The sequence below is a fragment of the Triticum aestivum genome, chromosome 1D (genome assembly GCF_018294505.1).
Source record: "Triticum aestivum cultivar Chinese Spring chromosome 1D, IWGSC CS RefSeq v2.1, whole genome shotgun sequence".
NCBI classification, from domain to species: domain Eukaryota; kingdom Viridiplantae; phylum Streptophyta; class Magnoliopsida; order Poales; family Poaceae; genus Triticum; species Triticum aestivum.
Window position 1 is genome coordinate 458,603,332 of NC_057796.1, and position 24,931 is coordinate 458,628,262.

The 24,931-nt window shown below is 47.5% G+C and overlaps 1 protein-coding gene across 1 annotated transcript; it reads left to right on the forward strand.

Annotated features, from left to right (window-relative positions):
* Positions 1-14,869: 14,869 nt before the first annotated feature.
* On the forward strand, positions 14,870-15,492 carry LOC123175176 (non-specific lipid-transfer protein 2). Its single transcript, XM_044590163.1, has one exon. The coding sequence runs from the start codon at positions 14,967-14,969 to the stop codon at positions 15,255-15,257; it is 291 nt and encodes a 96-aa protein (XP_044446098.1). The 5' UTR covers positions 14,870-14,966; the 3' UTR covers positions 15,258-15,492.
* The last annotated feature ends 9,439 nt before the right edge of the window (positions 15,493-24,931 follow it).

The window sequence follows — 24,931 nt, forward strand, 5'->3', positions numbered from 1 at the left end:
AGCGTGCGAGCGTCTGCCGCTCCCCCTCCTCCCCCTATTTATAGCCTCGTGCGGCGGAGCCAAGGAGGCGAGGCGTGGGGGAGAACGTGGGATTAACTGCGCCGACTCCCCCACGTCCCGCGATCATTGCGCCCTAACGGCGTGCGGAAACTGCCATTGGAAGGCGAACGACCCATTTTGGGCCACAGAAGATCCACACCTAGGCCTAGGCGTGGGAGTGGTGGGCCCCGGCCTGCGACGGCGTCGCGTCGCGCGCGTGGGCTGGCAGGCTTTTCCAGCCGGAGGGTGCCACGTGGCGCATGGGCGGCAGGCGGCCGGCTCGCAACCCGTCGTGCACACCAACTGGCTCCCGCCTTCAGACTACAAAACCTCGCCAAGACGGCGCACCTAATCAAAGCCGGCTCCTAGCTGCTGGCTCCTCAAGATAGGAAGCTGATTGAGCTTCTGCCACTCCGCGGAGAGCTTGCAGTTCGCGAGATAGTTCACCATGTGAGCTACCTCGTCATGAGGCATCTCCTTGGTGCACATCCGACTCGGATCGAGTTGGCCGCTCATTCGACAGATCAAATGAGGGAGGCCTTGGAGCGGGAGCACCCGGCGCTCCACGAAGGCGGCCAGCAGGTCGGACCCAGTCAGGCCCTCCGACTGGACCATTACCCGGAGTCGGGCGACGGCGGCGGCTCCAGCCGGCGACAGCGTTTTGGCCCGATAGGACCACTGGGGCCGCCTCCCAGCCGGCGGGCCGGCTACATAAGCCGGCAAGTTGACGAAGTCGCCTTGTGGGGAGACGTTCTTCACGTAGAAGTATGATTTCTGCCAAAGCTTCACCGACTGGATCAGTGTAATGGCAGGGAAGGGGTTGTCGGCTGCCGGCCTCCGCATCGCGCGCCGCTCTGAGCCGGCACGCCCTGCATGCGGGTGCCGAGCTTGGACTGGAAGAATTCCCCCCAGAGCTCGAGGGCGGGGAGAACACCAAGGAAGCCCTCACACAGGGTGACGAAGGCGGACAGCAGCACCACCGTGTTTGGAGGGAGGAGGTGCGGCTGGAGCTGGTAGAATTCAAGAAAGGAGCGGAAGAAGGTGCTCGCGGGTAGGCCAAGGCCGCGCAGGAAATGCGAGCGGAAGATTACCCGCTCGCCTTCCTCCGGCGCCGGCGTGATCTCCCTCTTCGGCGCGAGACAGACCCGCACATAATCCCTGCCGGGCAGCCGCCGCGTCTTGCGAAGGAAGTCGATGTGGTCCGCATGGACGGTGGAGCCGTCCCAGTCTCCGTCGTGCTGCATGACGGCAAGAAGCTGATGAGGGACGGCGTGACGGCGAGGGGCGGCAGCAACAGAGAGAAAGAAGAAGATGGCGGAGCGAGGGTGAGCGTGCGAGCGTCTGCCGCTCCCCCTCCTCCCCCTATTTATAGCCTCGTGCGGCGGAGCCAAGGAGGCGAGGCGTGGGGGAGAACATGGGATTAACTGCGCCGACTCCCCCACGTCCCGCGATCATTGCGCCCTAACGGCGTGCGGAAACTGCCATTGGAAGGCGAACGACCCATTTTGGGCCACAGAAGATCCACACCTAGGCCTAGGCGTGGGAGTGGTGGGCCCCGGCCTGCGACGGCGTCGCGTCGCGCGCGTGGGCTGGCAGGCTTTTCCAGCCGGAGGGTGCCACGTGGCGCATGGGCGGCAGGCGGCCGGCTCGCAACCCGTCGTGCACACCAGCTGGCTCCCGCCTTCAGACTACAAAACCTCGCCAAGACGGCGCACCTAATCAAAGCCGGCTCCTAGCTGCTGGCTCCTCAAGATAGGAAGCTGATTGAGCTTCTCGTCCTCCTTTCAGCCTCGAAGCCCAACCAGCTTCGGGGACGTTTGTCGGAGTAAATGGCCATGGGTAGCCTAACCGACTCCCCCTGGCACTTCAAGAAATTATCAAGCCGATCGAACCTTCAAGCATCCAACACACAGGGCCGCCTTCCCCTGGCCGGCTATCTCATAGGCCGACTACCGGAAGGCGACCCGACCTCAAGAACCTTCCCAAAGATAACCACAAGATGGCCAGCTCCAGGAAGCCGGCCCCAAGATGGCCGGCTCCAAGAAGCCGGCCACAAGAAGACCGACCCCTAGAGGCCGGCCAAGACTGCACCCTCAAGGACTGCACCCACCTAACGGTGATGAGATGGGGCGTGGCTATAGTACAACCTGCTACCCCCGAATCTCGGAGCACGCATGGCCACGATGCGCCGTACGGGTCGGCCATCCCCCGTCCGGCGCGGCACTGTTGCCATGTTGACCATGACGCCACCCACGACAAGCGCCAGTACGGCCCGCGGGCGGCGGGCCCCTTCAACCAGAGAGATGCTCGAAGGAGGCCATGCCTCCCCCAGTCGGCCTAAGGTGTAGCCGGCTCCCGATAGCCGGCTACCTCCCTCCCTCGAAGTATGTGCATCATTAAGAAGACAAGACGGGGTAAGGCTACAGTGAGAGCCCGCCAGACAGCGGCACTGTAGCCATGCTTAGCTCGGCAAAGCCCTCGTCACCAGGGCGAGGCTACAGTAACCAGCCGCCGGCGGGACCCACCAGTCGGCGGGCCCCATCAGCCGGTGGAGAAGCCGGCGAATACAGACACTGACGACCTGGACCCACGTCCAGTCAGATTACCATTGTACCCCTGGGGGGTAGGCCTATATAAACCCCCCAGGGCACCCATGCAAAGGGTTGATCTCTTAGAGTTTCGGACACCACGTAGAGAGAAGAGGAGAGCTAGCCTTGCCCTTCTTCTTCTTCTAGCAAAACAGCTCAAGGAGCCTCTTGTAGCTACTTGTGTTGATCCAGTGATCATGCGGAGACCCTGCAAAGCAGGACTAGGGGTGTTATCTCCACGGAGAGGCCCGAACCTGGGTAAGATTCGTCGGCGTGCATGTCTTCGCCTTATCCCGTTTCCCGGCACCGGCGACGTCTTACTGGCTCCCACAATGATAAGCTACCCGTTGGCATATGTCGCACCTACGAGCCGACAACGTTGGGCATTCTGCCCACCATGGCGCCTCCACACTCCGCTTGCTGGCCGACCACCACCTTCGGTTTCACGTTGAAGGTCTTCAGCCATAGGCCGAAGTGGGGCTTGATGCGGAGGAAGGCCTCGCACATGACAATAAATGCCGAGATGTTGAGGATGAAATTGGGGGCCAGATCATGGAAGTCCAGCCCGTAGTAGAACATGAGCCCACGGACTAATGGGTGGAGAGGAAATCCCAGTCCGTGGACGAAGTGGGGGAGGAATTCAACCCTCTCATGGGGTTCTGGAGTAGGGACGATCTGCCCCGCGTTTGGGAGCCGGTGCGCGATGTCTGCGGCCAGGTATCCGGCTTCCTGGAGCTTCGTAATGTCCTCCTCCATAACGGAGGAGACCATCCACTTGCCTCCTGCTCCAGACATGTTTGGAATGGCTTAGCGGAGAAGATGAGAACTTGGGCGCTGGAGCTCGAGTGCGTGAGAATGGATGGGCGGGGGAAGGAGAAGGCGTGGGTGAAAAGAGGAATCTTTGTCCCTTTATAAAGGCGGTAGAAACTGTGTGCCTCCCCACTTGCCCCGTAAAATCTCTTATTCCCCAAACGCCGCGATTGATGGCACGGTTGGGTTACCCATACATGTATTGATGAGAATCCCGTGATAAGGGGACACAATCTCTGCTTCGACAAGACGTGCCGAGAAAACCGCCTCGCAACATGTGCGGCAGCTGGTTGAGGAAAACTGTTCGAATAAAGACCGGGTCGTGGCGTGATGTCACGTTATGAAAAGTTGTCAACAGACTGGATTTGTGGAATGTTGCACTCTCTATGGTGGTATGTGGAATTTGTTTTGCAGAGCCGGACACGATCCTTGTGTTCAAAATCTTCTATGGAGTATTCGGGGAAGGAACCCGCCTTGCAATGCCGAAGACAATCTGCGTGCCGGACTCATCGTCATTGAAGCCTGGTTCAGGGGCTACTGAGGGAGTGCTGGATTAAGGGGTCCTCGGACAGCCGGACTATATACTTTGTCCGGACTGTTGGACTATGAAGATACAAGATTGAAGACTTCGTCCCGTGTCCGGGTGGGACTCTCCTTTGCGTGGAAGGCAAGCTTGGCGATTCGGATATGTAGATCTCCTCCCTTGTAACCGACTCTGTGTAACCCTAGCCCCCTCCGGTGTCTATATAAACCGGAGGGTTTAGTCCGTAGGACAAGAACAATCAGAATCATAGGCTAGCTTCTAGGGTTCAGCCTTTACGATCTCGTGGTAGATCAACTCTTGTAATACTCATATCATCAAGATCAATCAAGCAGGAAGTAGGGTATTACCTCCATCGAGAGGGCCTGAACCTGGGTAAACATTGTGTCCCCCGCCTCCTGTTACCATTAGCCTTAGACGCACAGTTCGGGACCCCCTACCTGAGATCCACCGGTTTTGACACCGAGATGCGCTTCGATCTCCTCTCCATTCCTATCCTCTCAGATCTCGTCACCGGGCACTCCTCGCCGGAGAAAGCGCCGCCACCGTGCCGCCCGACTCTGCTTCTCTCCCCCTTTCCCCTGACCTGACCGCTGGGGCCCGCTGTCAGCCACTCAGGCCGTGCCCGAAGCGGTATGAGTGGTGGCGCCCTGCTGGTTTACGCCTTCGACGTCACCCCCTCTGGTTTTTCTTTTATTCAAATTTAATTCAAATTTAACCAGAACTTTGACTAGCTGTAACTTTTATTCTACAAGTCCAAATGAGTTGATTCTTTTTGCATTGTGTTCTTACTGGAAAATCCTAGCAGCACACCCAAGATGCGATTCATATCTGCTGTCTAGAATTTCTGCTAATTTTCAGAAGTGTTCTTGATATTTTCTTTTTGCCATTTGGTTTATTTTCAGAAGGTGAAGCTTGTCTTGAAGGCATCTAGGAGGAGTGTGAAGCTCCTCTGCACTAAGGCAAGCCACAACAACATTTTTATGGTGTCTTTGCAATATCCATGATTTTGCACTTGAATATATATGACATTCATTGCATATAGTATTAAAATAAATAATGCATGTGTTATTTAGTTTGTCATGATCAAGATGCTTAGTTAACAGAAATGAATGTAGTGAGATATAGCTTGAGTAGTTGAACTAAGTGAGTTTTGTTATGACTATGGTAATATGAGCATCGATATTATTTTCCTTATATGCATGATGAGTTTCGTATGATAAATACCAACTAAAAAGTGATTAATCTAGATGATCAGTAAGTAAGGACCAGAAATGTTGAAAGATGAGTTTGTGCAAGTAGAACTTTGAATGAGGTTGATCTGTTGTTTCTAAGTGATATGTGATGCATGATGTATGGTTGCATAAGCATGGCATATAGTGACTCGAGCATTTTATTTCAAGTTAAACCTGATGATAATTGAACTTGAACATAAAGTTGGTCGGGTCATGGTGCCACTGAATCGGGCTGACAAGTGCAACCACATTTGCCTTAGTATGGGGAGGCCGTTAGTCGTCATGTTGTCATGCCTTTTGTCGGTGCCTCCAACGAGGGAAGGTTATGGGCGTGCGTTACCCTGGCCCAGTAAGCAGACATAACCTTGTGAGCCTGTTGTTGTTATGGTACCTTGTCCCCGTTTGGGACCGTTTATTTGCCACGACGGTGGCCGTTTTGCCTTTGGTAGGCTAGGGCCACCCAGGACTAAGCCCAGTGGGGGGTTGGTCGGAGTGGCCAAAAGAGTGTCATGGCAATGGGAGAGTTCTGTCGGAATGCCGTTGGTCCACCCGAATGGGAGTGCGAGACCATGGGTTCCGTGGTGCGGGTAAAGTGTGCTACCTCTGCAGAGTGTATTAATCTATCGATAGCTGCGCCCGCGGATAAGGGCCCAGTTCATAAGTAAGTCACACCATGGATCAACTTTTATAAAGAAATCTTGCACACTAAGTTATTTGCATTGCACTGGTTGAATCATGATGATGTCCGTGAGGCTGACTGTTGTGGTATCATTTGTGATCCGTGAGTGATCACCGTTTGGTTACAAGGTAATCCGTTGAACCGAGTATGGTTCCGTTTGTGATCCGTCACGATTACCGTTCAGTTGCGAGGCAACCTGTTGATAAGAGAGAGTCATTATGGTTATGCTTGATGTGAGCTTGCAAGTACATTCAATGTACTGACCTGGCGTGTTATGCCAGATTTCAGCAAAGTCTAACTGGATCGGAGTGCTGCCGTGTCTAGATCGTGTCCACATCGGTGTCCCTGTGCCATGGAGTCCCGCTACGTTGTTGTTCCGCTACTGTGTAGATGTCATGCTCGAGGCCCCTTTATGTTCACTAAATAATGTACATATTGTTCAGCCGCACCCAGTGTGCCACTGGGCCTCGCTACTTGATGTAATATCGCACTATGCTTCCGTTAATTTCAATAAAGCAGTGATTTTCTGTACCAAGATGTTGTGTATTGTCAGAAGACATGATCTCTGGGTTGGCAATGCGAGGTAAACCGGTTGCTCTGCGCCGGGGTGCCACAGTCTTGATGCCGAAGGGGGAGAGAGTTCTATTAGGTCTCGGGATTTGCAGGGGTTTGTGTTTTTTCGCTTCCGTGCTTGGTGTTGAACTTTAGTTTGTGGACCTTGTTGCTTATCTCGTCTTGCATGGTGTGAGACATGCACTCCTCTATTTATCATTAATGTTATCCGTTAAATTCTTTACTCTCTTATTATGCGTTTATTGCTTATCTTCGCATGTCGAGTAGGAGTGGTGGGTCTATAAAATCTAGGGGGAGTCTTGCTCCTAATGTGTGCCTTTGCATTCCAAAAGCAAATTGAAATTAGTGCACACATCCAGGGGAAGTCCCGTCTATATTTTCTAGACCTCTCTCTTGCAAATTGTGTTGTTGTCATCATCCACCAAAAAGGGGGAGATTGTAAGGTCATTTCCCTACTTTATGTTTTGGATGATGATGACAACTCTATATTGGTATAATCTTGTGCTAAGTGCTTCAGGTTCTCGGTGATTAGGCTTGCATCGATTAGTCATTCTCTCTGTAAGGAAAAGATCGAAGACGGTGTTTGTCTACGTGTTTATCTCTTTGGTCGTAGGAAACCCGTACTTTTAAGAGGGAATCCACATCGGAAGGAGTTGGGTGAATCATTGCACGTACACTTTTTCCTCACTCACCTTTGCCTTCCGTTTCTTGTTAGAGGGAGAGCTCCGTTTCTCTTCAACTGTTGATGTGTTCTCTCAGCGGTTATACCCGCTCGTTCGAGCAGTTGTACCGCTGGCCCTTGGCACCGACCCAACCACCACCCCAGGGGTGATACCCAGGGGTTGAACATCCCAGTTCATGACCAATCGGTTGTACCGCTACCCCCAGGCGATGGTACCGCCACCTTGCTTAAATATAACTGTGGTATTGTTGGAAATATGCCCTAGAGGCAATAATAAATAGGTTATTATTATATTTCCTTGTTCATGATAATCGTTTATTATCCATGCTAGAATTGTATTGATAGGAAACTCAGATACATGTGTGGATACATAGACAACACCATGTCCCTAGTAAGCCTCTAGTTGACTAGCTCGTTGATCAATAGATGGTTACGGTTTCCTGACCATGGACATTGGATGTCGTTGATAACGGGATCACATCATTAGGAGAATGATGTGATGGACAAGACCCAATCCTAAGCCTAGCACAAGATCGTGTAGTTCATTTGCTCAGAGCTTTTCTAATGTCAAGTATCACTTCCTTAGACCATGAGATTGTGCAACTCCCGGATACCGTAGGAATGCTTTGGGTGTGCCAAACGTCACAACGTAACTGGGTGGCTATAAAGGTGCACTACGGGTATCTCCGAAAGTGTCTGTTGGGTTGGCACGAATCGAGACTGGGATTTGTCACTCCGTGTAAACGGAGAGGTATCTCTGGGCCCACTCGGTAGGACATCATCATTATGTGCACAATGTGACCAAGGAGTTGATCACGGGATGATGTGAGTTACGGAACGAGTAAAGAGACTTGCCGGTAACGAGATTGAACAAGGTATAGGGATACCGACGATCGAATCTCGGGCAAGTAACATACCGATGGACAAAGGGAATTGCATACGGGATTGATTGAATCCCCGACATCGTGGTTCATCCGATGAGATCATCGTGGAACATGTGGGAGCCAACATGGGTATCCAGATCCCGCTGTTGGTTATTGACCGGAGAACGTCTCGGTCATGTCTGCATGGTTCCCGAACCCGTAGGGTCTACACGCTTAAGGTTCGATGACGCTAGGGTTATAGGGAAAGTATGTACGTGGTTACCGAATGTTGTTCGGAGTCCCGGATGAGATCCCGGACGTCACGAGGAGTTCCGGAATGGTCCGGAGGTAAAGATTTATATATGGAAAGTTGTTGTTCGGGTTCCGGGAAAAGTTCGGGTTTTTTCGGTATTGTACCGGGAAGCTTCCAGAAGATTCCGGAGGATTCCGGAGGGGTCCGGAGGTCCGGAAAATGTTCCACCACGTCCAATACAGTAGCATGGGCTGTAAGGGGGCGCCCTAGCCTTAATGGGCCAGGGGCACCAGCCCCCCCAAGGCCCATGCGCATGGGAGAGGGGAAACCCTAAAGGGGAGGGCCTCCACTTGACTTGGGAGGCACTCCTCCCCCCTTTGGCCGCCCCCCCAAGCCCCATCTAGGGCTGGCCGCACCCCTTGAGGGGGGAAACCCTAGATGGGGGCGCAGCCCTCCCCCTCCCCTATATATATTGAGGTTTTGGGGCTGCCATAGAGATGAGAACGTCTCCTTTTTGGCGCAGCCCTACCCCTCTTCCTCCTTCTCCTCTCCCGCAGTGCTTGGCGAAGCCCTGCGGGATTGCCACGCTCCTCCACCACCACCATGCCGTAGTGTTGCTGCTGGATGGAGTCTTCCCCAACCTCTCCCTCTCTCCTTGCTGGATCAAGGCATGGGAGACGTCACCGGGCTGCACGTGTGTTGAACGCGGAGGCACCGTTCTTTCGGTGCTTAGATCGGAATCAACCGCGATCTGAATCGCTACGAGTACGACTCCCTCATCCGCGTTCTTGCAACGCTTCCGCATCGCGATCTAAAAGGGTATGTAGATTCACTCCCCTTCCCCTCGTTGCTAGATTACTCCATAGATTGATCTTGGTGATGCGTAGAAAATTTTGAATTTCTGCTACGTTCCCCAACAGGTATGTCATTGGCGGTTGTATCGGCCAGGTACCGCTCAACATCCGGTCCGGTTTCTATTTTGATGTGGTACTCGAGCGGTGGTGTCCCAGTTGTGCTCCGCACACCGGTACCACCGGTGCCCTAAGCAGTTCTACCACTTAGGACTTAGCCACCCGGGGTACCAGGGCCAGGTGGTTGCACCGGCACAGTACCGCTCGATCACCGCTCACAGGGGTGACTCCCTTCTGTTTCAAAGCGGTGGTTGAGCGGTTGTTCCGGTTGTTCTTCACAACCGGTACTACTGCTTGTCTGTCCGGTTATACCGCTTGGTAGGGTTTCTACAGTATACCCATGAGTTCCGGTTGTACCGGGACAAGGAGGAGCAGTTGTACCGCTGCAGTGCTGTTTTCGCAGTAACGGTTGGATTTTAGGGTTTGCTATATAAGGGAGGTTCTTCCACCTACCACACTTACCTCTTGCCTCTCTCTCACCACCATTAATGCCCTTCAAGCTTTCTTGCCCGATCTCTCTCTCTAGCCACTCAAACTTTTTGTTTTGCTAGGGATTGAAGGAGGAGACCTAGATCTACACTTCCACCAAAGGATATTCGATTCCCCCATACTTTCTTGTGTGGATTTTTTTACTCATGGGTGTTTGAGCACCCTAGACGGTTGAGGTCATCTCGGAGCCACATTCCATTGTGGTGAAGCTCCGTGGTTTCGTTGGGAGCCTCCAATTAAGTTGTGGAGATTGCCCCAACCTTGTTTTTAAAGGTTCGGTCGCCGCCTTCAAGGGCACCAATAGTAGAATCACGCATCTCGCATTGTGTGAGGGCGTGAGGAGAATACGGTGGCCCTAGTGGCTTCTTGGGGAGCATTGTGCCTCCACACCGCTCTAACGGAGACGTACTTCCTCTCAAAGGGAAGGAACTTCGGTAACACATCCTCGCCTCCACCGGTTCTGTTATTGGTTATCTCTCACCTTTACTTGTGCAAGCTTATATTGTGTTGTATCCCTTGCTTGCTTGTGTGCTTGTTGTTGTTGCATCATATAGGTTGCTCACCTAGTTGCATATCTAGACAACCTACTTTGATGCAAAGTTTAATTTGGTAAAGAAAAGCTAAAAATTGTTAGTTGCCTATTCACCCCCCCTCTAGTCAACTATATCGATCCTTTTATCAGTGCCATTTTGCAAAGAGTTTGTGCACTAATACTTGTCATCTTACCTGACAAGATATTGAAGAGTGACTGGGATGTGGCGGGTGGAGGAGCTCAGGTGGTGGCCGGAGCTGAGGGCACCGAGGATTTCATCCCCACGAACAGGTGGCTCAGGACGGTGGACCTGCCTGGCAAGATTGCCTTCATGAACCTACCTCGTTCAAGGGGACGATCTCCGAGGCAGGGACACGAGGAGGGGGCCCGGGAGCCGCTGCGCTTCTGCCAGCAGATCAAGGACAACGAGGACCTCGCCATGTTTGTCGTCCCTCGCAAGTTCGTGGAGGTGATTAACACCTGGTTGGTCATCAAGCGGCTCCCGCGCGTGGTCAGGCTGTCGGCGAACAAGCGGTGCGTGTTCTGGGTGCAGGTCCAGAACTTCGAGGGGCACATGGTGCTTGGCCGGGGCTGGAACTACTTCTGCCGCCGCCACCGGATCGTCCCCAGCGACGTCGTCGTTGTGCGTACCTCATGACTCGGACTGAAGGTTCAGATCTACAACCACGACTCCTCGGTCATGTGCAGGTTTCGTTGCAGCAGGCACAACTACGTTGGTGACATTGAGCATGCTATGTAGTTAAGCTAAGTAAGGTGTTAGTGTTGAACTTTTATGGTGTGTGGTGGTACTTGTGCTGGGAACTTGTTCATATTTTGGCCAGGAGCAGCACCCTGGCGTGGAGCAGGGAAGGAGGATGCCCCTGCTGTTAATCTAGACTTATGCTATGTAGTTAAGTAGTTTGTTGTCATTTCCTTGCTTGCTTTGTTTGATTTCATTTGGTTGCTTGCTTTGATTTCATTTGGTTGTTGCTTGCTGTTGCGCTGATCATGTGGTGGTAAGGCCACCACATTTGAATGGGGTGAGCAGAACACAAACGTTGTTTATAACCAAACAACTGAAGTTTGCATCTGTTCACACCCTAAGCACAAAGACGGCAACCAAACAGTGGGGGGGGGGGGGGTAAGTGCCCCTTCATGCGATGCAGGCAACCAAACAAGTTGCATCTGCTGCATATGAGGTTGCATTTCAAGAACTAGTCTGGTTGGAGATGGACATGCAATGCAGCTACTGTTGCAAACTGGAACCAAACACGCCCCTAGTGGTTGCGTCTCCTCAAGTCAAGTTTGCCCATGAGTGTAGCAAACATCACCACCTTCCCAAGTTGTGTGAGGATCAGTACCACTGTCGGTTGATCCACCGTTGTTGCCATATATATGTTCACCATTGCCGGTTGACACAACCACTCCTCACTCTGTAGTGCAACTTTGTTGGCCCCGCTCCTACTCCAGCCGTCGTTCCAACTGTTAGAAGTTAATTAACATGTGTTAGTTATGGGGAGTCTTCCCTTTAAAAAAACACACGTAGTTTCCAGGACACCCTCAAAGTATTCTTGGTGGGATACAAATGGGTATTCGTTCGAACTAGGAATGAGAACAATGTTCAAAAGATACGTGAGGGCTTCTAGCACAACTGTTTTCCAGAAACCTGGAAACATAATCTCTAGTTAGGAGTGGCATAACGTTTCGATATTTCATATCAATGGTAGCATGTTTAAATCTCACAATGTAGTTGATGGGTGTTTTCATTGTATATCTTATGGGACGTTTAATACAAACATATACATGAAAGTCCCGGATGGACTTAATATTCCAGATTCTAAAACCTATCGCAACTTGTACAACGTTAAATTGCAGAGGTCTATGGGCTTAAACAATCTAGCCAGATGTTGTATAACCAATTGTTTGACTTCCTCCTAGAGAGAGGTTATGTAAATAATGAAGATTGTCCCTGTGTATTCATTAAATAAATGATTTTTTTGTCATATTAGTCTATGTTGATGTTGTCAATATCATAGGAAACACAGAGGACATTGAGCAAGTGACTACCTAGATCAAGGCAGAGTTTGAGCTGAAAGACATAGGCAAACCTGGTTTTGCGACCGATATGAAGAAGGTCCTTGAGAGATTTAATATGTCTATGGCTCACCCAGTAAAGTCTCCCATGGTGGTGAGATCATTTGATAAAAACAAAGATCCTTCTAGACCAAAGAGTGAAAATGAGGAAGTCCAAGGACATGAAGGTCCCTATTTGAGTGTCGTAGGAGCTCTGATGTACCTTGCAAGTTGCACGAGACCCGATATTGCTTCCACGGTAACACGACAGTGAGATATAGTGCAGTCCCAACAAAAAGGTATTGAGTTGGCATTAAGACAATACCAAATACCTACGAGGTATAATAGATCTTGGTCTATTTTCCACGAAGAAACATGACTTGACCATCATGGGCTATGCAGATGTTGGATATATGTCAGATCCACATAATGGTAGATCATAAACTGGTCTTGTGTTTCTTTGCTGTGGTATGGCCATTTGATGGCAGTCGTGTAAGAAGACCTTAGTAGCATTGTATGAAGCCACGGGTGAATGTATTTGGAAGACGGTGGTATACCATATCCAAAAGTCATGTGGTTTTAATACCATCGATACCCCCATTATTATATACGAAGACAATGCAGCATGTGTTACACAAATGCAACCGACCTATATAAAGAGTAATTTGACTAAACATATATCCTCATGAACTCCAGAAGTAGGGTGAGGTAAATATCCTGCAAGCTAAATCAAGTGATAATCTCCCCGATATTTTCACAAAATCTCGTTCAACTACAACGTTCAAAAGATACGTGTGATAGATTGGTATGAGGTTCTTTAGTGACTTGCAGGGCTAAGCGAGAATGAACACCTCATAATTAGCCCATGTTTAGAGATCGATCCTGACAATCACATTTAACCCCCGAAGACATAATACTAGAGGCTAACGCGCGCTTCGCCGCGCCGTTTTTCACTCGTAAAATTAACTTTTTTATATCTGTAGATTATTATGATCAGTTATTTTGTTGTGATTTTATCTGCGTTGGCTTTATGTTTTAATTTTTTATTGGTGGTGTTTTTTTGTTCATATATCGTGTTTGGTTGATCTTGGAGTATTCTTTTTCAAGAGAAGAAAGGAGTTATTTGATGTGTGGTTGTGAAGTCTTTGTACATTTTGGTCTTGGTGTCAGCCCGGTGGTGATTGTTTGAGCCTTTTTCGGAGTTCCTATTTCATGCTAAATCCATGGAATTGCTATTGTGACTCTCACACGGGTCAGCACAAGAAGTTCTTACTCGCTCAGCTTGGCTTCCTGCTCCTCTCGTTTCTTTAGTTTTTTTCTCTCACCCCACTGCTAGCTCAGAAAAAATCACCTATATTTTTTATTTGAAAATGTTAGTTAAATTAAATATATTTTTTGCGGAAAAAAATTAAATAATATTGAAGGAACTTAAAAAAATATTATGACTTTTAAAAACCTTGAATTTTAGAACATTCATGGATTTAAAATATATTCATGGTTTCAAAATGTTCGCAAAATAAAAAGTTTTCAAATTTAAAAAGTGTTCACAAATTTTAAATGACCATGAATTTAATAATATTCACAAATTTAATCAATATTACTGAATTTGAAGAATTTTAAAATATGTTTATGTTTTTTAAAGTACACAAATTTTAATAAGTGCTCATGAACTAAAACGTGAAACAAATTAAAAATAAAAAGAAGAAAAAATAAAACTAAACAACACACACTTACAGGTGGGGCCCTAGTGACCCCATAACCCTCGAAGCACCACAACGCTTCAATTCAAGGGAGCTTAGTATCTCTATAGATGTTGTACTCTTTTATTCTCCAGTGAGTTTTCTCGAAGTTTATCACTTTAAGGTTTTTGAAAGAGGCAACAAGTACAATAACAATTGATGGCAACCATGTACTCCCTGCATTCCTTTTCAGTCTGCTTATAAGTTTTGTCTGAAGTCAAAGTATTTCTAAATTGACCAAACTTATAGAAAGAAGTACCAACATTCACAATACCAAAATCAATACCATTAGGTTCATTATGGAATGTAGCTTCAAATTATACATATATACTCCTTCCGTCCGGAAATACTTGTCGGATAAATTGATAAAAATGGATGCATCTAGAACCGGAATACCTTGGCTTTGCGAATCAACCGGACTACTAGTCGTAAAGTAACCCAACCTTTTGGCTGAGTTTTAACAAGCTTAACAAATTCGCAGCCCAGCTGAAGAAATATCGACCTAATAATCTGCATTTTCCTCTGTTGTGCGACACTTGCGATGTTGCGGAGAGCTAGTGCGCCCAGCATTGTTATGCTAGTTGAGTTGCTTTCAGCGCGACTAGAATTACCTACCATTATCCTCTTTCAGCTTTGCATCGGGTGGTGTAGTGGTGCAGTGCGTGGACCATTTCTGCTCATCATCCTGTCTTCCATAAGCACAATGTGCTCCTGACAAGATGACAGATATATGAATTCAGCCAATATGCGTTGCACGCCTGTACTGCACTAGCTAGCCACCTCTACACTTGTGCTCAGCTCCTCATCATCACCATGCAAGTAACACTGCCACTCTCTTGATCGAAAGCCTATAAATACCACTCACCTCACCCAAACGCTCACACCCATCTGAAGCCATCCTTGCAGAAGCCACTAGCTCACTACTAGTCGATCAATCTGTTGTTTCAGAGAGAGACGCCATGAAGTACTTGGCCCAGCTGGTGGTGGCGCTCCTGGCCTTCTCGGCGGTGGTGCTGATGGTGGCGCCGGCGGGAGCGGAGGCGGCGACCTGCAATGCGCTGCAGCTGACCCCGTGCGCGGGGGCCATTATCGGGAACGCGGCGCCCACGGCGTCGTGCTGCAGCAAGATGAAGGAGCAGCAGCCGTGCATGTGCCAGTACGCGCGCGACCCCAACCTGAAGCAGTACGTCGACTCCCCCAACGGCAAGAAGGTCATGGCCGCCTGCAAGGTGCCCGTGCCCTCCTGCTAAGTCCATATTACTGATTCGCACGAGAGAGCCCAGCGCGCACGCGCGCCTCTGGTCTCTCGCTCTCCCAGCATGTTCCATGTGTGTTGTTGTACGCTCGATCGTATGCCGTGTGGTGTGATCGCCAATGTCGTTTGTCGTCGCCGTTACCCTCTGCCGATCGGCGATCTATGTGGACCGATGTGTATCTGAAATTCTGAATATATGCAATAATGATGATGTGTCCAGCTATATGCAATTTATAGGTTCTTCCTCGTGTGCATATTTTCATGTGGCTCGTTGTGGTAGTCATCAATAAGCTATAAACTACTCCCTCCGTCCCATAATATAATAGTGTTTTTGACACTAAGAGGGAGTAGAAACAATCTCATGAAAAGACAACATGGCAGAGGAATTATCATTTGTCTTTGTCTTTCTTGAGAAATGGACATGCACTCTATCTTTGCATTAAATAGAAAAAAGAATTAACAAGTTAACCATGAAAACTGGCAGAAAACAGACAGAAAGCAATATTGTAGGATGGTGTCCCATGGACTGGGGGTGGGTGGGTGCTTGAACAGTCCTATGCAGAAATTCTACAATGAATTTTAATGTGCAAGTCCTAGCCTTTTGCCAGTTATATCCTTCACAAGACCTACACCTGCAAGTATATAACGAAGAAGAACGCTAAAGCGAAACTTGAGAAAAGTGTGAGTTAGGGATAGAGATTGCAAAGATGGTGACGGTTTCCCGAGATTCAGTGGTTGGTGCTATCCTTCTACTCATTGCTGGAGGTTCAGGCACAAAATCCTATGGTGCACAAAGATCACAATAGCATCGCCCACAAAGAGCCAACAAAGTGCATGCCAACCTATTCAACCATGACTTGCTACCACGAAGGTTAAAGACTCACTCGGGGTTGATCTTGCATGAAGAAATCGATCATTGGGCTTCAAACTCTTGATTCCTTCACAAACTCTCATGGCTCTCAAGTGATTCCTAAGTCCTAACCATCTAGGAGGTGCACACCCTACAGGAGTAACAATCAAAACAGGGTCAATCTCTCTCAAGAACCCATATGATCACAAAGAGAGGCTTCATAATGAGAGATGGAGATCAAATGTGGGGTTCAAGAAAGGGATGATCTTGGCCTTTAAAACACTCAATGCTCCGCTATCTTGGTTTTTGCAAAAACTCAAACAAAGTCTCAAAACAACCTCACACGTCCCCATCCAAAGAGGTGTGGGTTCTATTTATAGAGAAAGCATAAATTTGGTTGCTATTGTGAAAAAGTAACTAGTCTCGGTACTACCTTACATGTTCAAAATTTGAACCATCAGAACGGAAACACGCATTCCTGCAATGATCAGGAGTCAAACACTCGGAGGGTACCAGGATGTCCATTAAGCCTTTATGAAATTTTAATACCCAAAGGCATCGGAAACGAAAACCTCTGAGGTACTAGACAAAAAAGGTAACTCATTTTCACGAAGGGTAGAACATGCTAGGAAGAACTGGAGAAAATGGCCATCGGTAGTACCGGGGTCGACATAGTAGTTCTTATGAGAAATCGTTAAAGTCTCTGCGGAAGTGCCAGATGGATTGGGTTGGATAGTTAACAAAGCTTCTAGAAAGAGGTATGTGCAATTGGAAAAATGTGTTAATGGTTTGCATTAGCTCTATGGAGAGAGACTCATTAGTCTCCTTACATCCCCCTTTCTCTCCTTCATTTGCCTTTGTAGTTTCATGTATAGTCTTCTTGTTTTTACAGATAGTTTCCATGTATAGTTCTTTTTTGCTTTCTTTTTAGACCTTGTACTGCATTATTGAAAATTAATAAAAATACATGCAAGAATCTTGTTGTTTCTCGTAAAAAAATATCAGATGGATTTGGCTTTGGAGTACCGGACCTATACTGAGATGCTGAACTGAAGCAAACCAAGAGGTGATCGGAAGTGCTGGAGAAAATGCTTGGGGGTGCGGGATCTAACAAATTAAAAAACAGTATAACGCAGCTAGTCAAGAGCCTCCACAGCGATTTGAAGTTCTCCACCGTCAGATCACTGTGACAGACGTCTAGGATTTTTGCTCGGTCAGCCCCCATGTTATTTACGCTAATTAGTTCAAAATCACTAATTAAGGAGTACTCGTTGCAAAGAACACTCCACCTTCTCAGGTCACGACAAGTGGCGCACATGCAGCGCGCCACTTGTCGCAACCTGGGAGTTTTCCCTTTTTCGTAGATCTATTTATTCAAAATGTTTTATCTTTTAAACCGTGCGTCCAAATCTCGAACCGTTTTCACCATTGGATTCCTCGCGTCAAGATCTTCAAAACTTGATCCCATGTTGACAGGTTTTGACGAACTTTTTTTTCATGAAAAAAACCGGACGAAAAAACCGAACCGGGAGCACGTTTTTTCCCTTTCCGAAAGAGGCACGCCCGCGCCTCTTGCGAAATCACAACCGTGCCTCTCGTGGAAGCAAAACCGTGACTCTCGTGGAAAAAAAAAACAGAAAACACGTTTTTTTTTCGTTTCCGAGAGGCACGGCCGTGACTCTCGCGAAAGCACAACCGTGCCTCTCGCGAAAGCAAAACAGTGACTCTTGCGAAAGAAAAAAAAACAGAAAACGCGTTTTCTCCCTTTCCGAGAGGCACGGCCGTGACTCTCGCGAAAGCACAACCGTGCCTCTCGCGGAAGCAAAACCGTGACTCTCGCGAAAGAAAAAAAAACAGAAACGCGTTTTGTTTTTCCCTTTCCGAGAGGCACGGCCGTGACTCTCGCGAAAGCACAACCGTGCCTCTCGTGGAAGCAAAACCGTGACTCTCGCGAAAGAAAAAAAACCAAAAAACGCGTTTTTTTCCCTTTCCGAAAGGCACGGTCGTGACTCTCGCTAAAGCACAACCGTGCCTCTCGCGGAAGAAAAACCGTGACTTTCACAAAAGGGAAAAAAAAGAAAACGCATTTTTTCGCGCAATTTTTTTTGATCGAAAAGGTAAGGAAGACCGGAGGAAAACCAAAACGTCGAAAAAAACCCCGAAAAAAAACCATTTAAAAAGCCGGAAACGCGTGCGGAAAAATAAAAAAATAAAATCCGGAGGGAGCGTCCAGAGCGCGACACATGACGAATGGCTGAGAGCGCGCTAAGTGGCGCTGATCGTTGCGAGGCTCTTGAAGGAGCGCTCGTTAACTAGTTGCTCTCTAATTAGTCCCTTCACTCGTTGCACGGGCCGCTGCTCCGCCGAGCGAGCTGCCAGTCACATGGTTAATCGGGCTTCGGAGGTTGCAGGCCCATGAGGTCCAGTCACATGCAAAACCATCCCAGCCTATTCCTTCGTTATTCATGAAAGGGCAGGTCTTCCAAGAGGGGATCGAAAGTGCTGGAGAAAATGCTTGGAGGTGCGGGATTTAACAAATATGGTTGCATATGATGACAACTCGGTGCTACAAGAGAAAAAATCTCGCCGGTTTCGAACCGAACAAAGAACAGGGTGCGCTTGGACAAAAAACACCCATTTCTCACATGATTAGTGGTACCAGGTAGAAATAGTCAAAATTACCAAGGATGGTTAAAACAGAGGAGTTTGAGTGGAATGAGTTGAAAACTTGGGAACTTTGGTTGAGGATCTTGATTTGGAGTTCACCCAAGATACTTTCCAGCTTGTTCCCCTCTTGACATTATGGTTGTCCTTAAACTCATGGTGAATTTTGTATTCACCTAAAGCCTATGAAGATGCAAACTATGAGTTGAAGGATCCTCTTATTTGAATTGTCATTAATTGCGACAACCCAACAAGGGTATAAGATGCACTTTGAATGATTGAATCTCCCCATTTTTGGTGATCGATGACAATAAAATTACATATAGAATGAAATGATTTAGCATGTGAAAGTTCAGGTACTTATTATATGTTTTGAGCTCCCCTATTTGTGTGCACTATTAAAATTTGCTTTCGGAACGCAAGTGTTACACATTATTAGATAGTGTGGGAACAAGAAGTATATGACACATTCCATGGGATGCATTGTGTGTACAAAAGATAAATATGGGAATGACCAATGGTAAAAATTCAGGCACATCTTTCGCGGTCAAGACAATTGCAACGCTAGAAATAACAATGACCTAAGTGATGGTTGTCCACAACAGTACATCTATGATCTGTGGCGGGCAATTCTAGTGTTTTTTAGCAAATACCAATCCCATTTCACTAAGAAGCGGTAATTTTCAAAGGAATGGTTGCAATATCAAGCGGCGACACTAGCCACACCAAGGGACAAAGCATGTTTTGCCAAATTATGTGCTTTGTCATTGTTATTCCAGCTTCTATGGACATAGCTGCATTCATCAAACTCCAAAGCTTTGGCATTTACCTCCCTGATGATGGAGGCGATTTTGGATGGCCATTTGAGATGCGAGTGTATCTCTACCGGCCCGCTAAAGATATGCCGCCAACAATGTCCCATTTTGTAAATGTGAGGGATGTTTATGTTAGAAACCATGGGCTATACGGTCTACCCTCTAATTCCTCTGCCTTTTCCGTGGTGTCGCTCACAATGCGTATTGAGGCTAGAGGGTAGGGACCTGTTTATAGACTCCACGTCCAGGTGTTTCATTTTATTTCACATGTTTCCGGAAAGATATGTACGACTCCTGAGGAATGTTACCAACCATGATAAAACATGTCAGTTTTCTGAGTCTCCCCTCCGGGGCCTCGGGAAGAGGAAGAAGGAGATAGAGTAAAGGTCTCCTCTTTCTGTCTGCTCTTCCCGGCATGTAGACATCCGATTGGGCTTATAGTTTAGTTGGTTGAAACGTACCGCTCATAACGGTGATATTGTAGGTTCGAGCCCGGTTTCACCGATGTGTTGTGGCATGAAAAACAGTGCACATGCACGCTTAAACACCCTTGCTTAAGTCATTCATCTATACTCTCCCTGGGGAAGTGAGCTATTCCTTCAATAATGCTACTAGTCCCTAGCACACATGTGTGAGTCATATGCCATGATTAGATTGTATATGCGAGATCAACTTCCAATCTTAATCATGTGGGTCAACAGCCTGCAGAGCCGATCCTGCAAAACAAACCTAGCTCTTTCACCCTGTGATGTCCCGGGAAAAATACGTACGTACATATATAAATTCCAGTAGAGTCGACCCCTATTAATTCCTATACTGTATTCCATCATAGTCCTCCTCGGCACCTCGAGTATTAGTTCGTCGAGTGAAATTCCGCATCAGTTATTCTCCGTCAAACATTAATAATATGAATAATTCCACATTGAGTGAAATAAATAATAATCATGTTGAATAAATGTTCAAAGCCACATAAATATCCAACATCTCCCATTGGCTGAAACATTGTAATCAATATATGAAGTTCCATGTGTAAACATGTTTTTAAAAGAATTCCTGAATCTAGTCAGTGAACCTGCACATATTAGTATTATATCAAAATAAATCAAATATACGCACATGGGGTTTAATCATTCCACACCTCATGTATATAATGACAACTTCCTCAATGTGTTTACTTTTAACTATAAACTCCGGAGTAAGTAATAGGTTATGATGCACATTCCATGATCATATATGATGTGTGAGATTCCCTTAGCGACATGTGTTTCCTTCCGCTGCCTGAATGCAGCAATAAGTTTCTGTAGCTAAGGTTGGTGAAGATACATATAAATTCCAATACCATTTAATATCCCCTTTTTCACAGGACTTCAAACATAATTCATCACTGAGTATGATTCCCCATATCAAGGTATTTAAATAGGTTTGCAATTTTCCATAGAAAAATGTATCACAACACTCCTATGTACTTCCACTCCCAAAAATTGAAAGCTTCAAACTTGCCTTTCATATGAAAGTTAGAATATGACCAAGCTTACACTACCATCAATGTGACTTTATCATTGCAAATAGCAAGAACAATGTAACATAAATAATAATGCAATTTTCACTTACCTTTGTACATGGCCACCTTACTCCATTTATAAGACCATATGACATGCTATTCCATTGATGTGAAGCTTGTTTGAAGACCACAAATTGATATATTATGTTGCAAAGCTCATATTTCCTCTGTCTCCAAAGATTTCTGGCTACAACATACACTACACCACAACCCTTAATTGGGGGCAATTAACTGCCGGGAGAAATAGCATCACAAGGGCAGATCATCTGCCGGGGATCATTCAACTGCCGGTAGAAATAGCCAATGACGGATAAACTGCCGGCAGAAGTCAAACAACAAGGGCATGCACACTGCCGGGAACAATGGCGGCTTCTAAGGGCACAATATCTGCCGGTACAACTAAACAATGGCATGTTAATTGCCGGGGACTACTTGTGGGGCAAAACCAATAAAGTAATATTTGTTCCACGTACGCGCGCGATAGCGCCGGAGAGCGCGCGAGGGGCCAAACTTTTCGCTCCAAATACACATAAAAATCCCCAATCTTGTCTCACCAAAATCCCCAAATCGACCGCCTGACCAAGCCTCCTCCTCGAGCACCCTCGGCCACCTCCGCCGCCTGCCCTCCGCGGCTGCCGACCACCCTCCACCACACCCCAATGCCACCTCCCTCCCCGACCATGCCGCCCCAACCCCTCCCCGACCACTCCCCCGAGCACCCTCCGCCGCCCCGACCACCATTGGCCACCAGCCCCGCCGCTCCCAGGAGATCCTCCATCGAGCAGCGCCGTCCCTTCCAGGAGCCCCTGCCCAAGAAGTGCCGCCGCTTCCAGGAGCTCCTGCTCTGAGCAGCGTCGCTGTTTCCAGAAGCTCCTTCCCGGAGTAGGCGCCTCCTTCTCCAGGAGCCTCAGAGCAGTGCCACATCTTCGTCCTCTCCCCCAAGAGCACCGACTACATCCTCTCCCCCAAGCAGATGCCTCTTCCACGTTCTTTCACACGAGCAGTGCCGCGTCGACTACATGGCGGTCTCCTCTACTTCCTCACGCCAACCCATCAGATTTCTATTCGTCTTATGAGTTTTATTAGTCTCCTCAACTATGTATTTTGTGATCTGTGATCTATGGACAGAACAAGAGCTATAGTTTTTGAAAATTTCTTGAATCATTAGATAGAAACTAATTTAAAAGAGAGTTTAAAGAAATAAGGTTAAGAGAGTAGACTCCAAAATGAATGAGGTTTAATTGAATCAACAGATAGAAAGTGAGGTTCTGAAAGTAGATCATAATCATATGTGTAGGCGTTTCAGAATTCAATCTGTTACTTGCATCTTAGGATTTATGGAATGCAGATTGCTCTGCTCCGTACTTTTATGAGCAAGTCAGTGTTATTACACACTGCAGCCTTTTAATTAAAGCTATATCAAGAAAACCAATGTGGCATGCTCTGCCTCTAAATTTTATTTTCCATAGTCAATAAATTAGAAGTGGCCAGTACCTTTAATAACATGAATGTGGATTTTGTAAGCTAGCTAGGCCATACTTACACTTACTATCTCAGTCATACATTGGGCAAACTTTTTGTTTGGATATGTACTGCACTGGTTGTGCTTTGGAACCAAAAGATGCCGACAGTCTTGAGTACTCGGATCAGCAACCGTCTTGGTATTCCCATCACTGAAACGAGGTACCATCTGGACTTTCCCTCTCTTCTAGTAGTAGATAATCCAGAATGCTTTTATCTTTCGTGAGCTGTTGTGCTGATGTGTGATCTAGAATTTGGACGCATATCAATTGTTTGACCCATGTGCTAGAAGTATCTGGTGTAGTTTGTTTAATCAATGCTATACCAGTTTACATGTACTTCTGAATTTTTCATCGGCTGTACTTGCATATTGGAATGAAGGTGCTAAAGTTTACAACTCACACATTTTATTTCTTTATTTCTGTAAGTTCTGCCTTTTGGATTGTGAAAGTTGTCAATGGTTACACTTAGAATCGAACCAATGCTACTTTTACCGCCTCTGAAAAAATGCTACTTCTACTGAATTTGTCGAGCATTACACTCTGTATAGATAAGTGTAGTATCTTGCAGATTGTTGTTGGGGAACGCAGTAATTTCAAAAAAATTCCTATGAACACACAAGATTTATCTAGGTGATGCATACCAACTAGAGGGGAGAGTATTGTCTACGGACCCTCGTAGACCGAAAGCGGAAGCGTTTTATCAACGCGGTTGATGTAGTCGTACGTCTTCACGATCCGACCGATCCTAGCACCAAAGGTACGGCACCTCCGTGTTCAGCACACGTTCAGCTCGGTGACGTCCATCGTACTCTTGCTCCAGCTGAGGTCGAGGGAGAGTTTCATCAGCACGACGGCGTGGCGACGGTGATGATGAAGTTACCGACGCAGGGCTTCACCTAAGCACTTCCATGATATGACCGAGGTGGAAATCTGTGGAGGGGGCACCGCACACGGCTAAACAATCAACTTGTGTATCTATGGGGTGCCCCCTCCCCCGTATATAAAGGAGTGCAGGAGGGGAAGGGCCGGCCTCCTATGGCGCGCCCAAGGGGGGGAGTCCTACTCCCAGTAGGAGTAGGTTTCCCCCCTTCCCTAGTTGGAGTAGGAGAAGAAGGAAGAGGGAGAGGGAGAGAAGGAAAGGGGGACCGGCCCCCCTCCCAATTTGGATTGGGCTTGGGGGGGGGGGCGCCCCCACCTTGGCCGCCTCCTCCGCTCTTCCACCTTGGCCCATTAAGGCCCATTAACTCCCCGGTGGGTTCCGGTATCCTCCCGGTACTCCGGAAAAATGCCCGAACCACCCGGAACCTTTCCGATGTCCAAACATAGGCTTCCAATATATCAATCTTTATGTCTCGGCCATTTCGAGACTCCTCGTCATGTCTGCGATCACATCCGGGACTCCGAACTACCTTCGGTACATCAAAACACATAAACTCATAATACCGATCGTCACCGAACGTTAAGCGTGCGGACCCTACGGGTTCGAGAACTATGTAGACATAACCGAGACTCATCTCCGGTCAATAACCAATAGCGGAACCTGGATGCTCATATTGGTTCCTACATATTCTACGAAGATCTTTATCGGTCAAACCGCATAACAACAAACGTTGTTCCCTTTGTCATCGGTATGTTACTTGCCCGAGATTCGATCGTCGGTATCATCATACCTAGTTCAATCTCATTACCGGCAAGTCTCTTTACTCGTTCCGTAATGCATCATCCTCCAACTAACTCATTAGTCACATTGCTTGCAAGCCTTATAGTGATGTGCATTACCGAGAGGGCCCAGAGATACCTCCCCGAAACACGGAGTGACAAATCCTAATCTTGATATATGCCAACCCAACAAACACCATCGGAGACACCTGTAGAGCATCTTTATAATCACCCAGTTACGTTGTGACGTTTGATAGCACACTAAGTGTTCCTCCGGTATTCGGGAGTTGCATAATCTCATAGTCATAGGAACATGTATAAGTTATGAAGAAAGCAATAGCAACAAACTAAACGATCATAGTGCTAAGCTAACGGATGGGTCATGTCAATCACATCATTCTCTAATGATGTGATCTCGTTCAACAAATGACAACTTATGTCAATGGCTAGGAAACTTAACCATCTTTGATCAACGAGCTACTCAAGTAGAGGCATACTAGTGGCACGTTGTTTGTCTATGTATTCACACATGTACTAAGTTTCCGGTTAATACAATTCTAGCATGAATAATAAACATTTATCATGATATAAGGAAAT

Excerpts from the sequence above, each read along its gene's own strand:
- LOC123175176 (XM_044590163.1), top strand. The coding sequence starts at position 14,967 with ATGAAGTACTTGGCCCAGCTGGTGGTGGCGCTCCTGGCCTTCTCGGCG.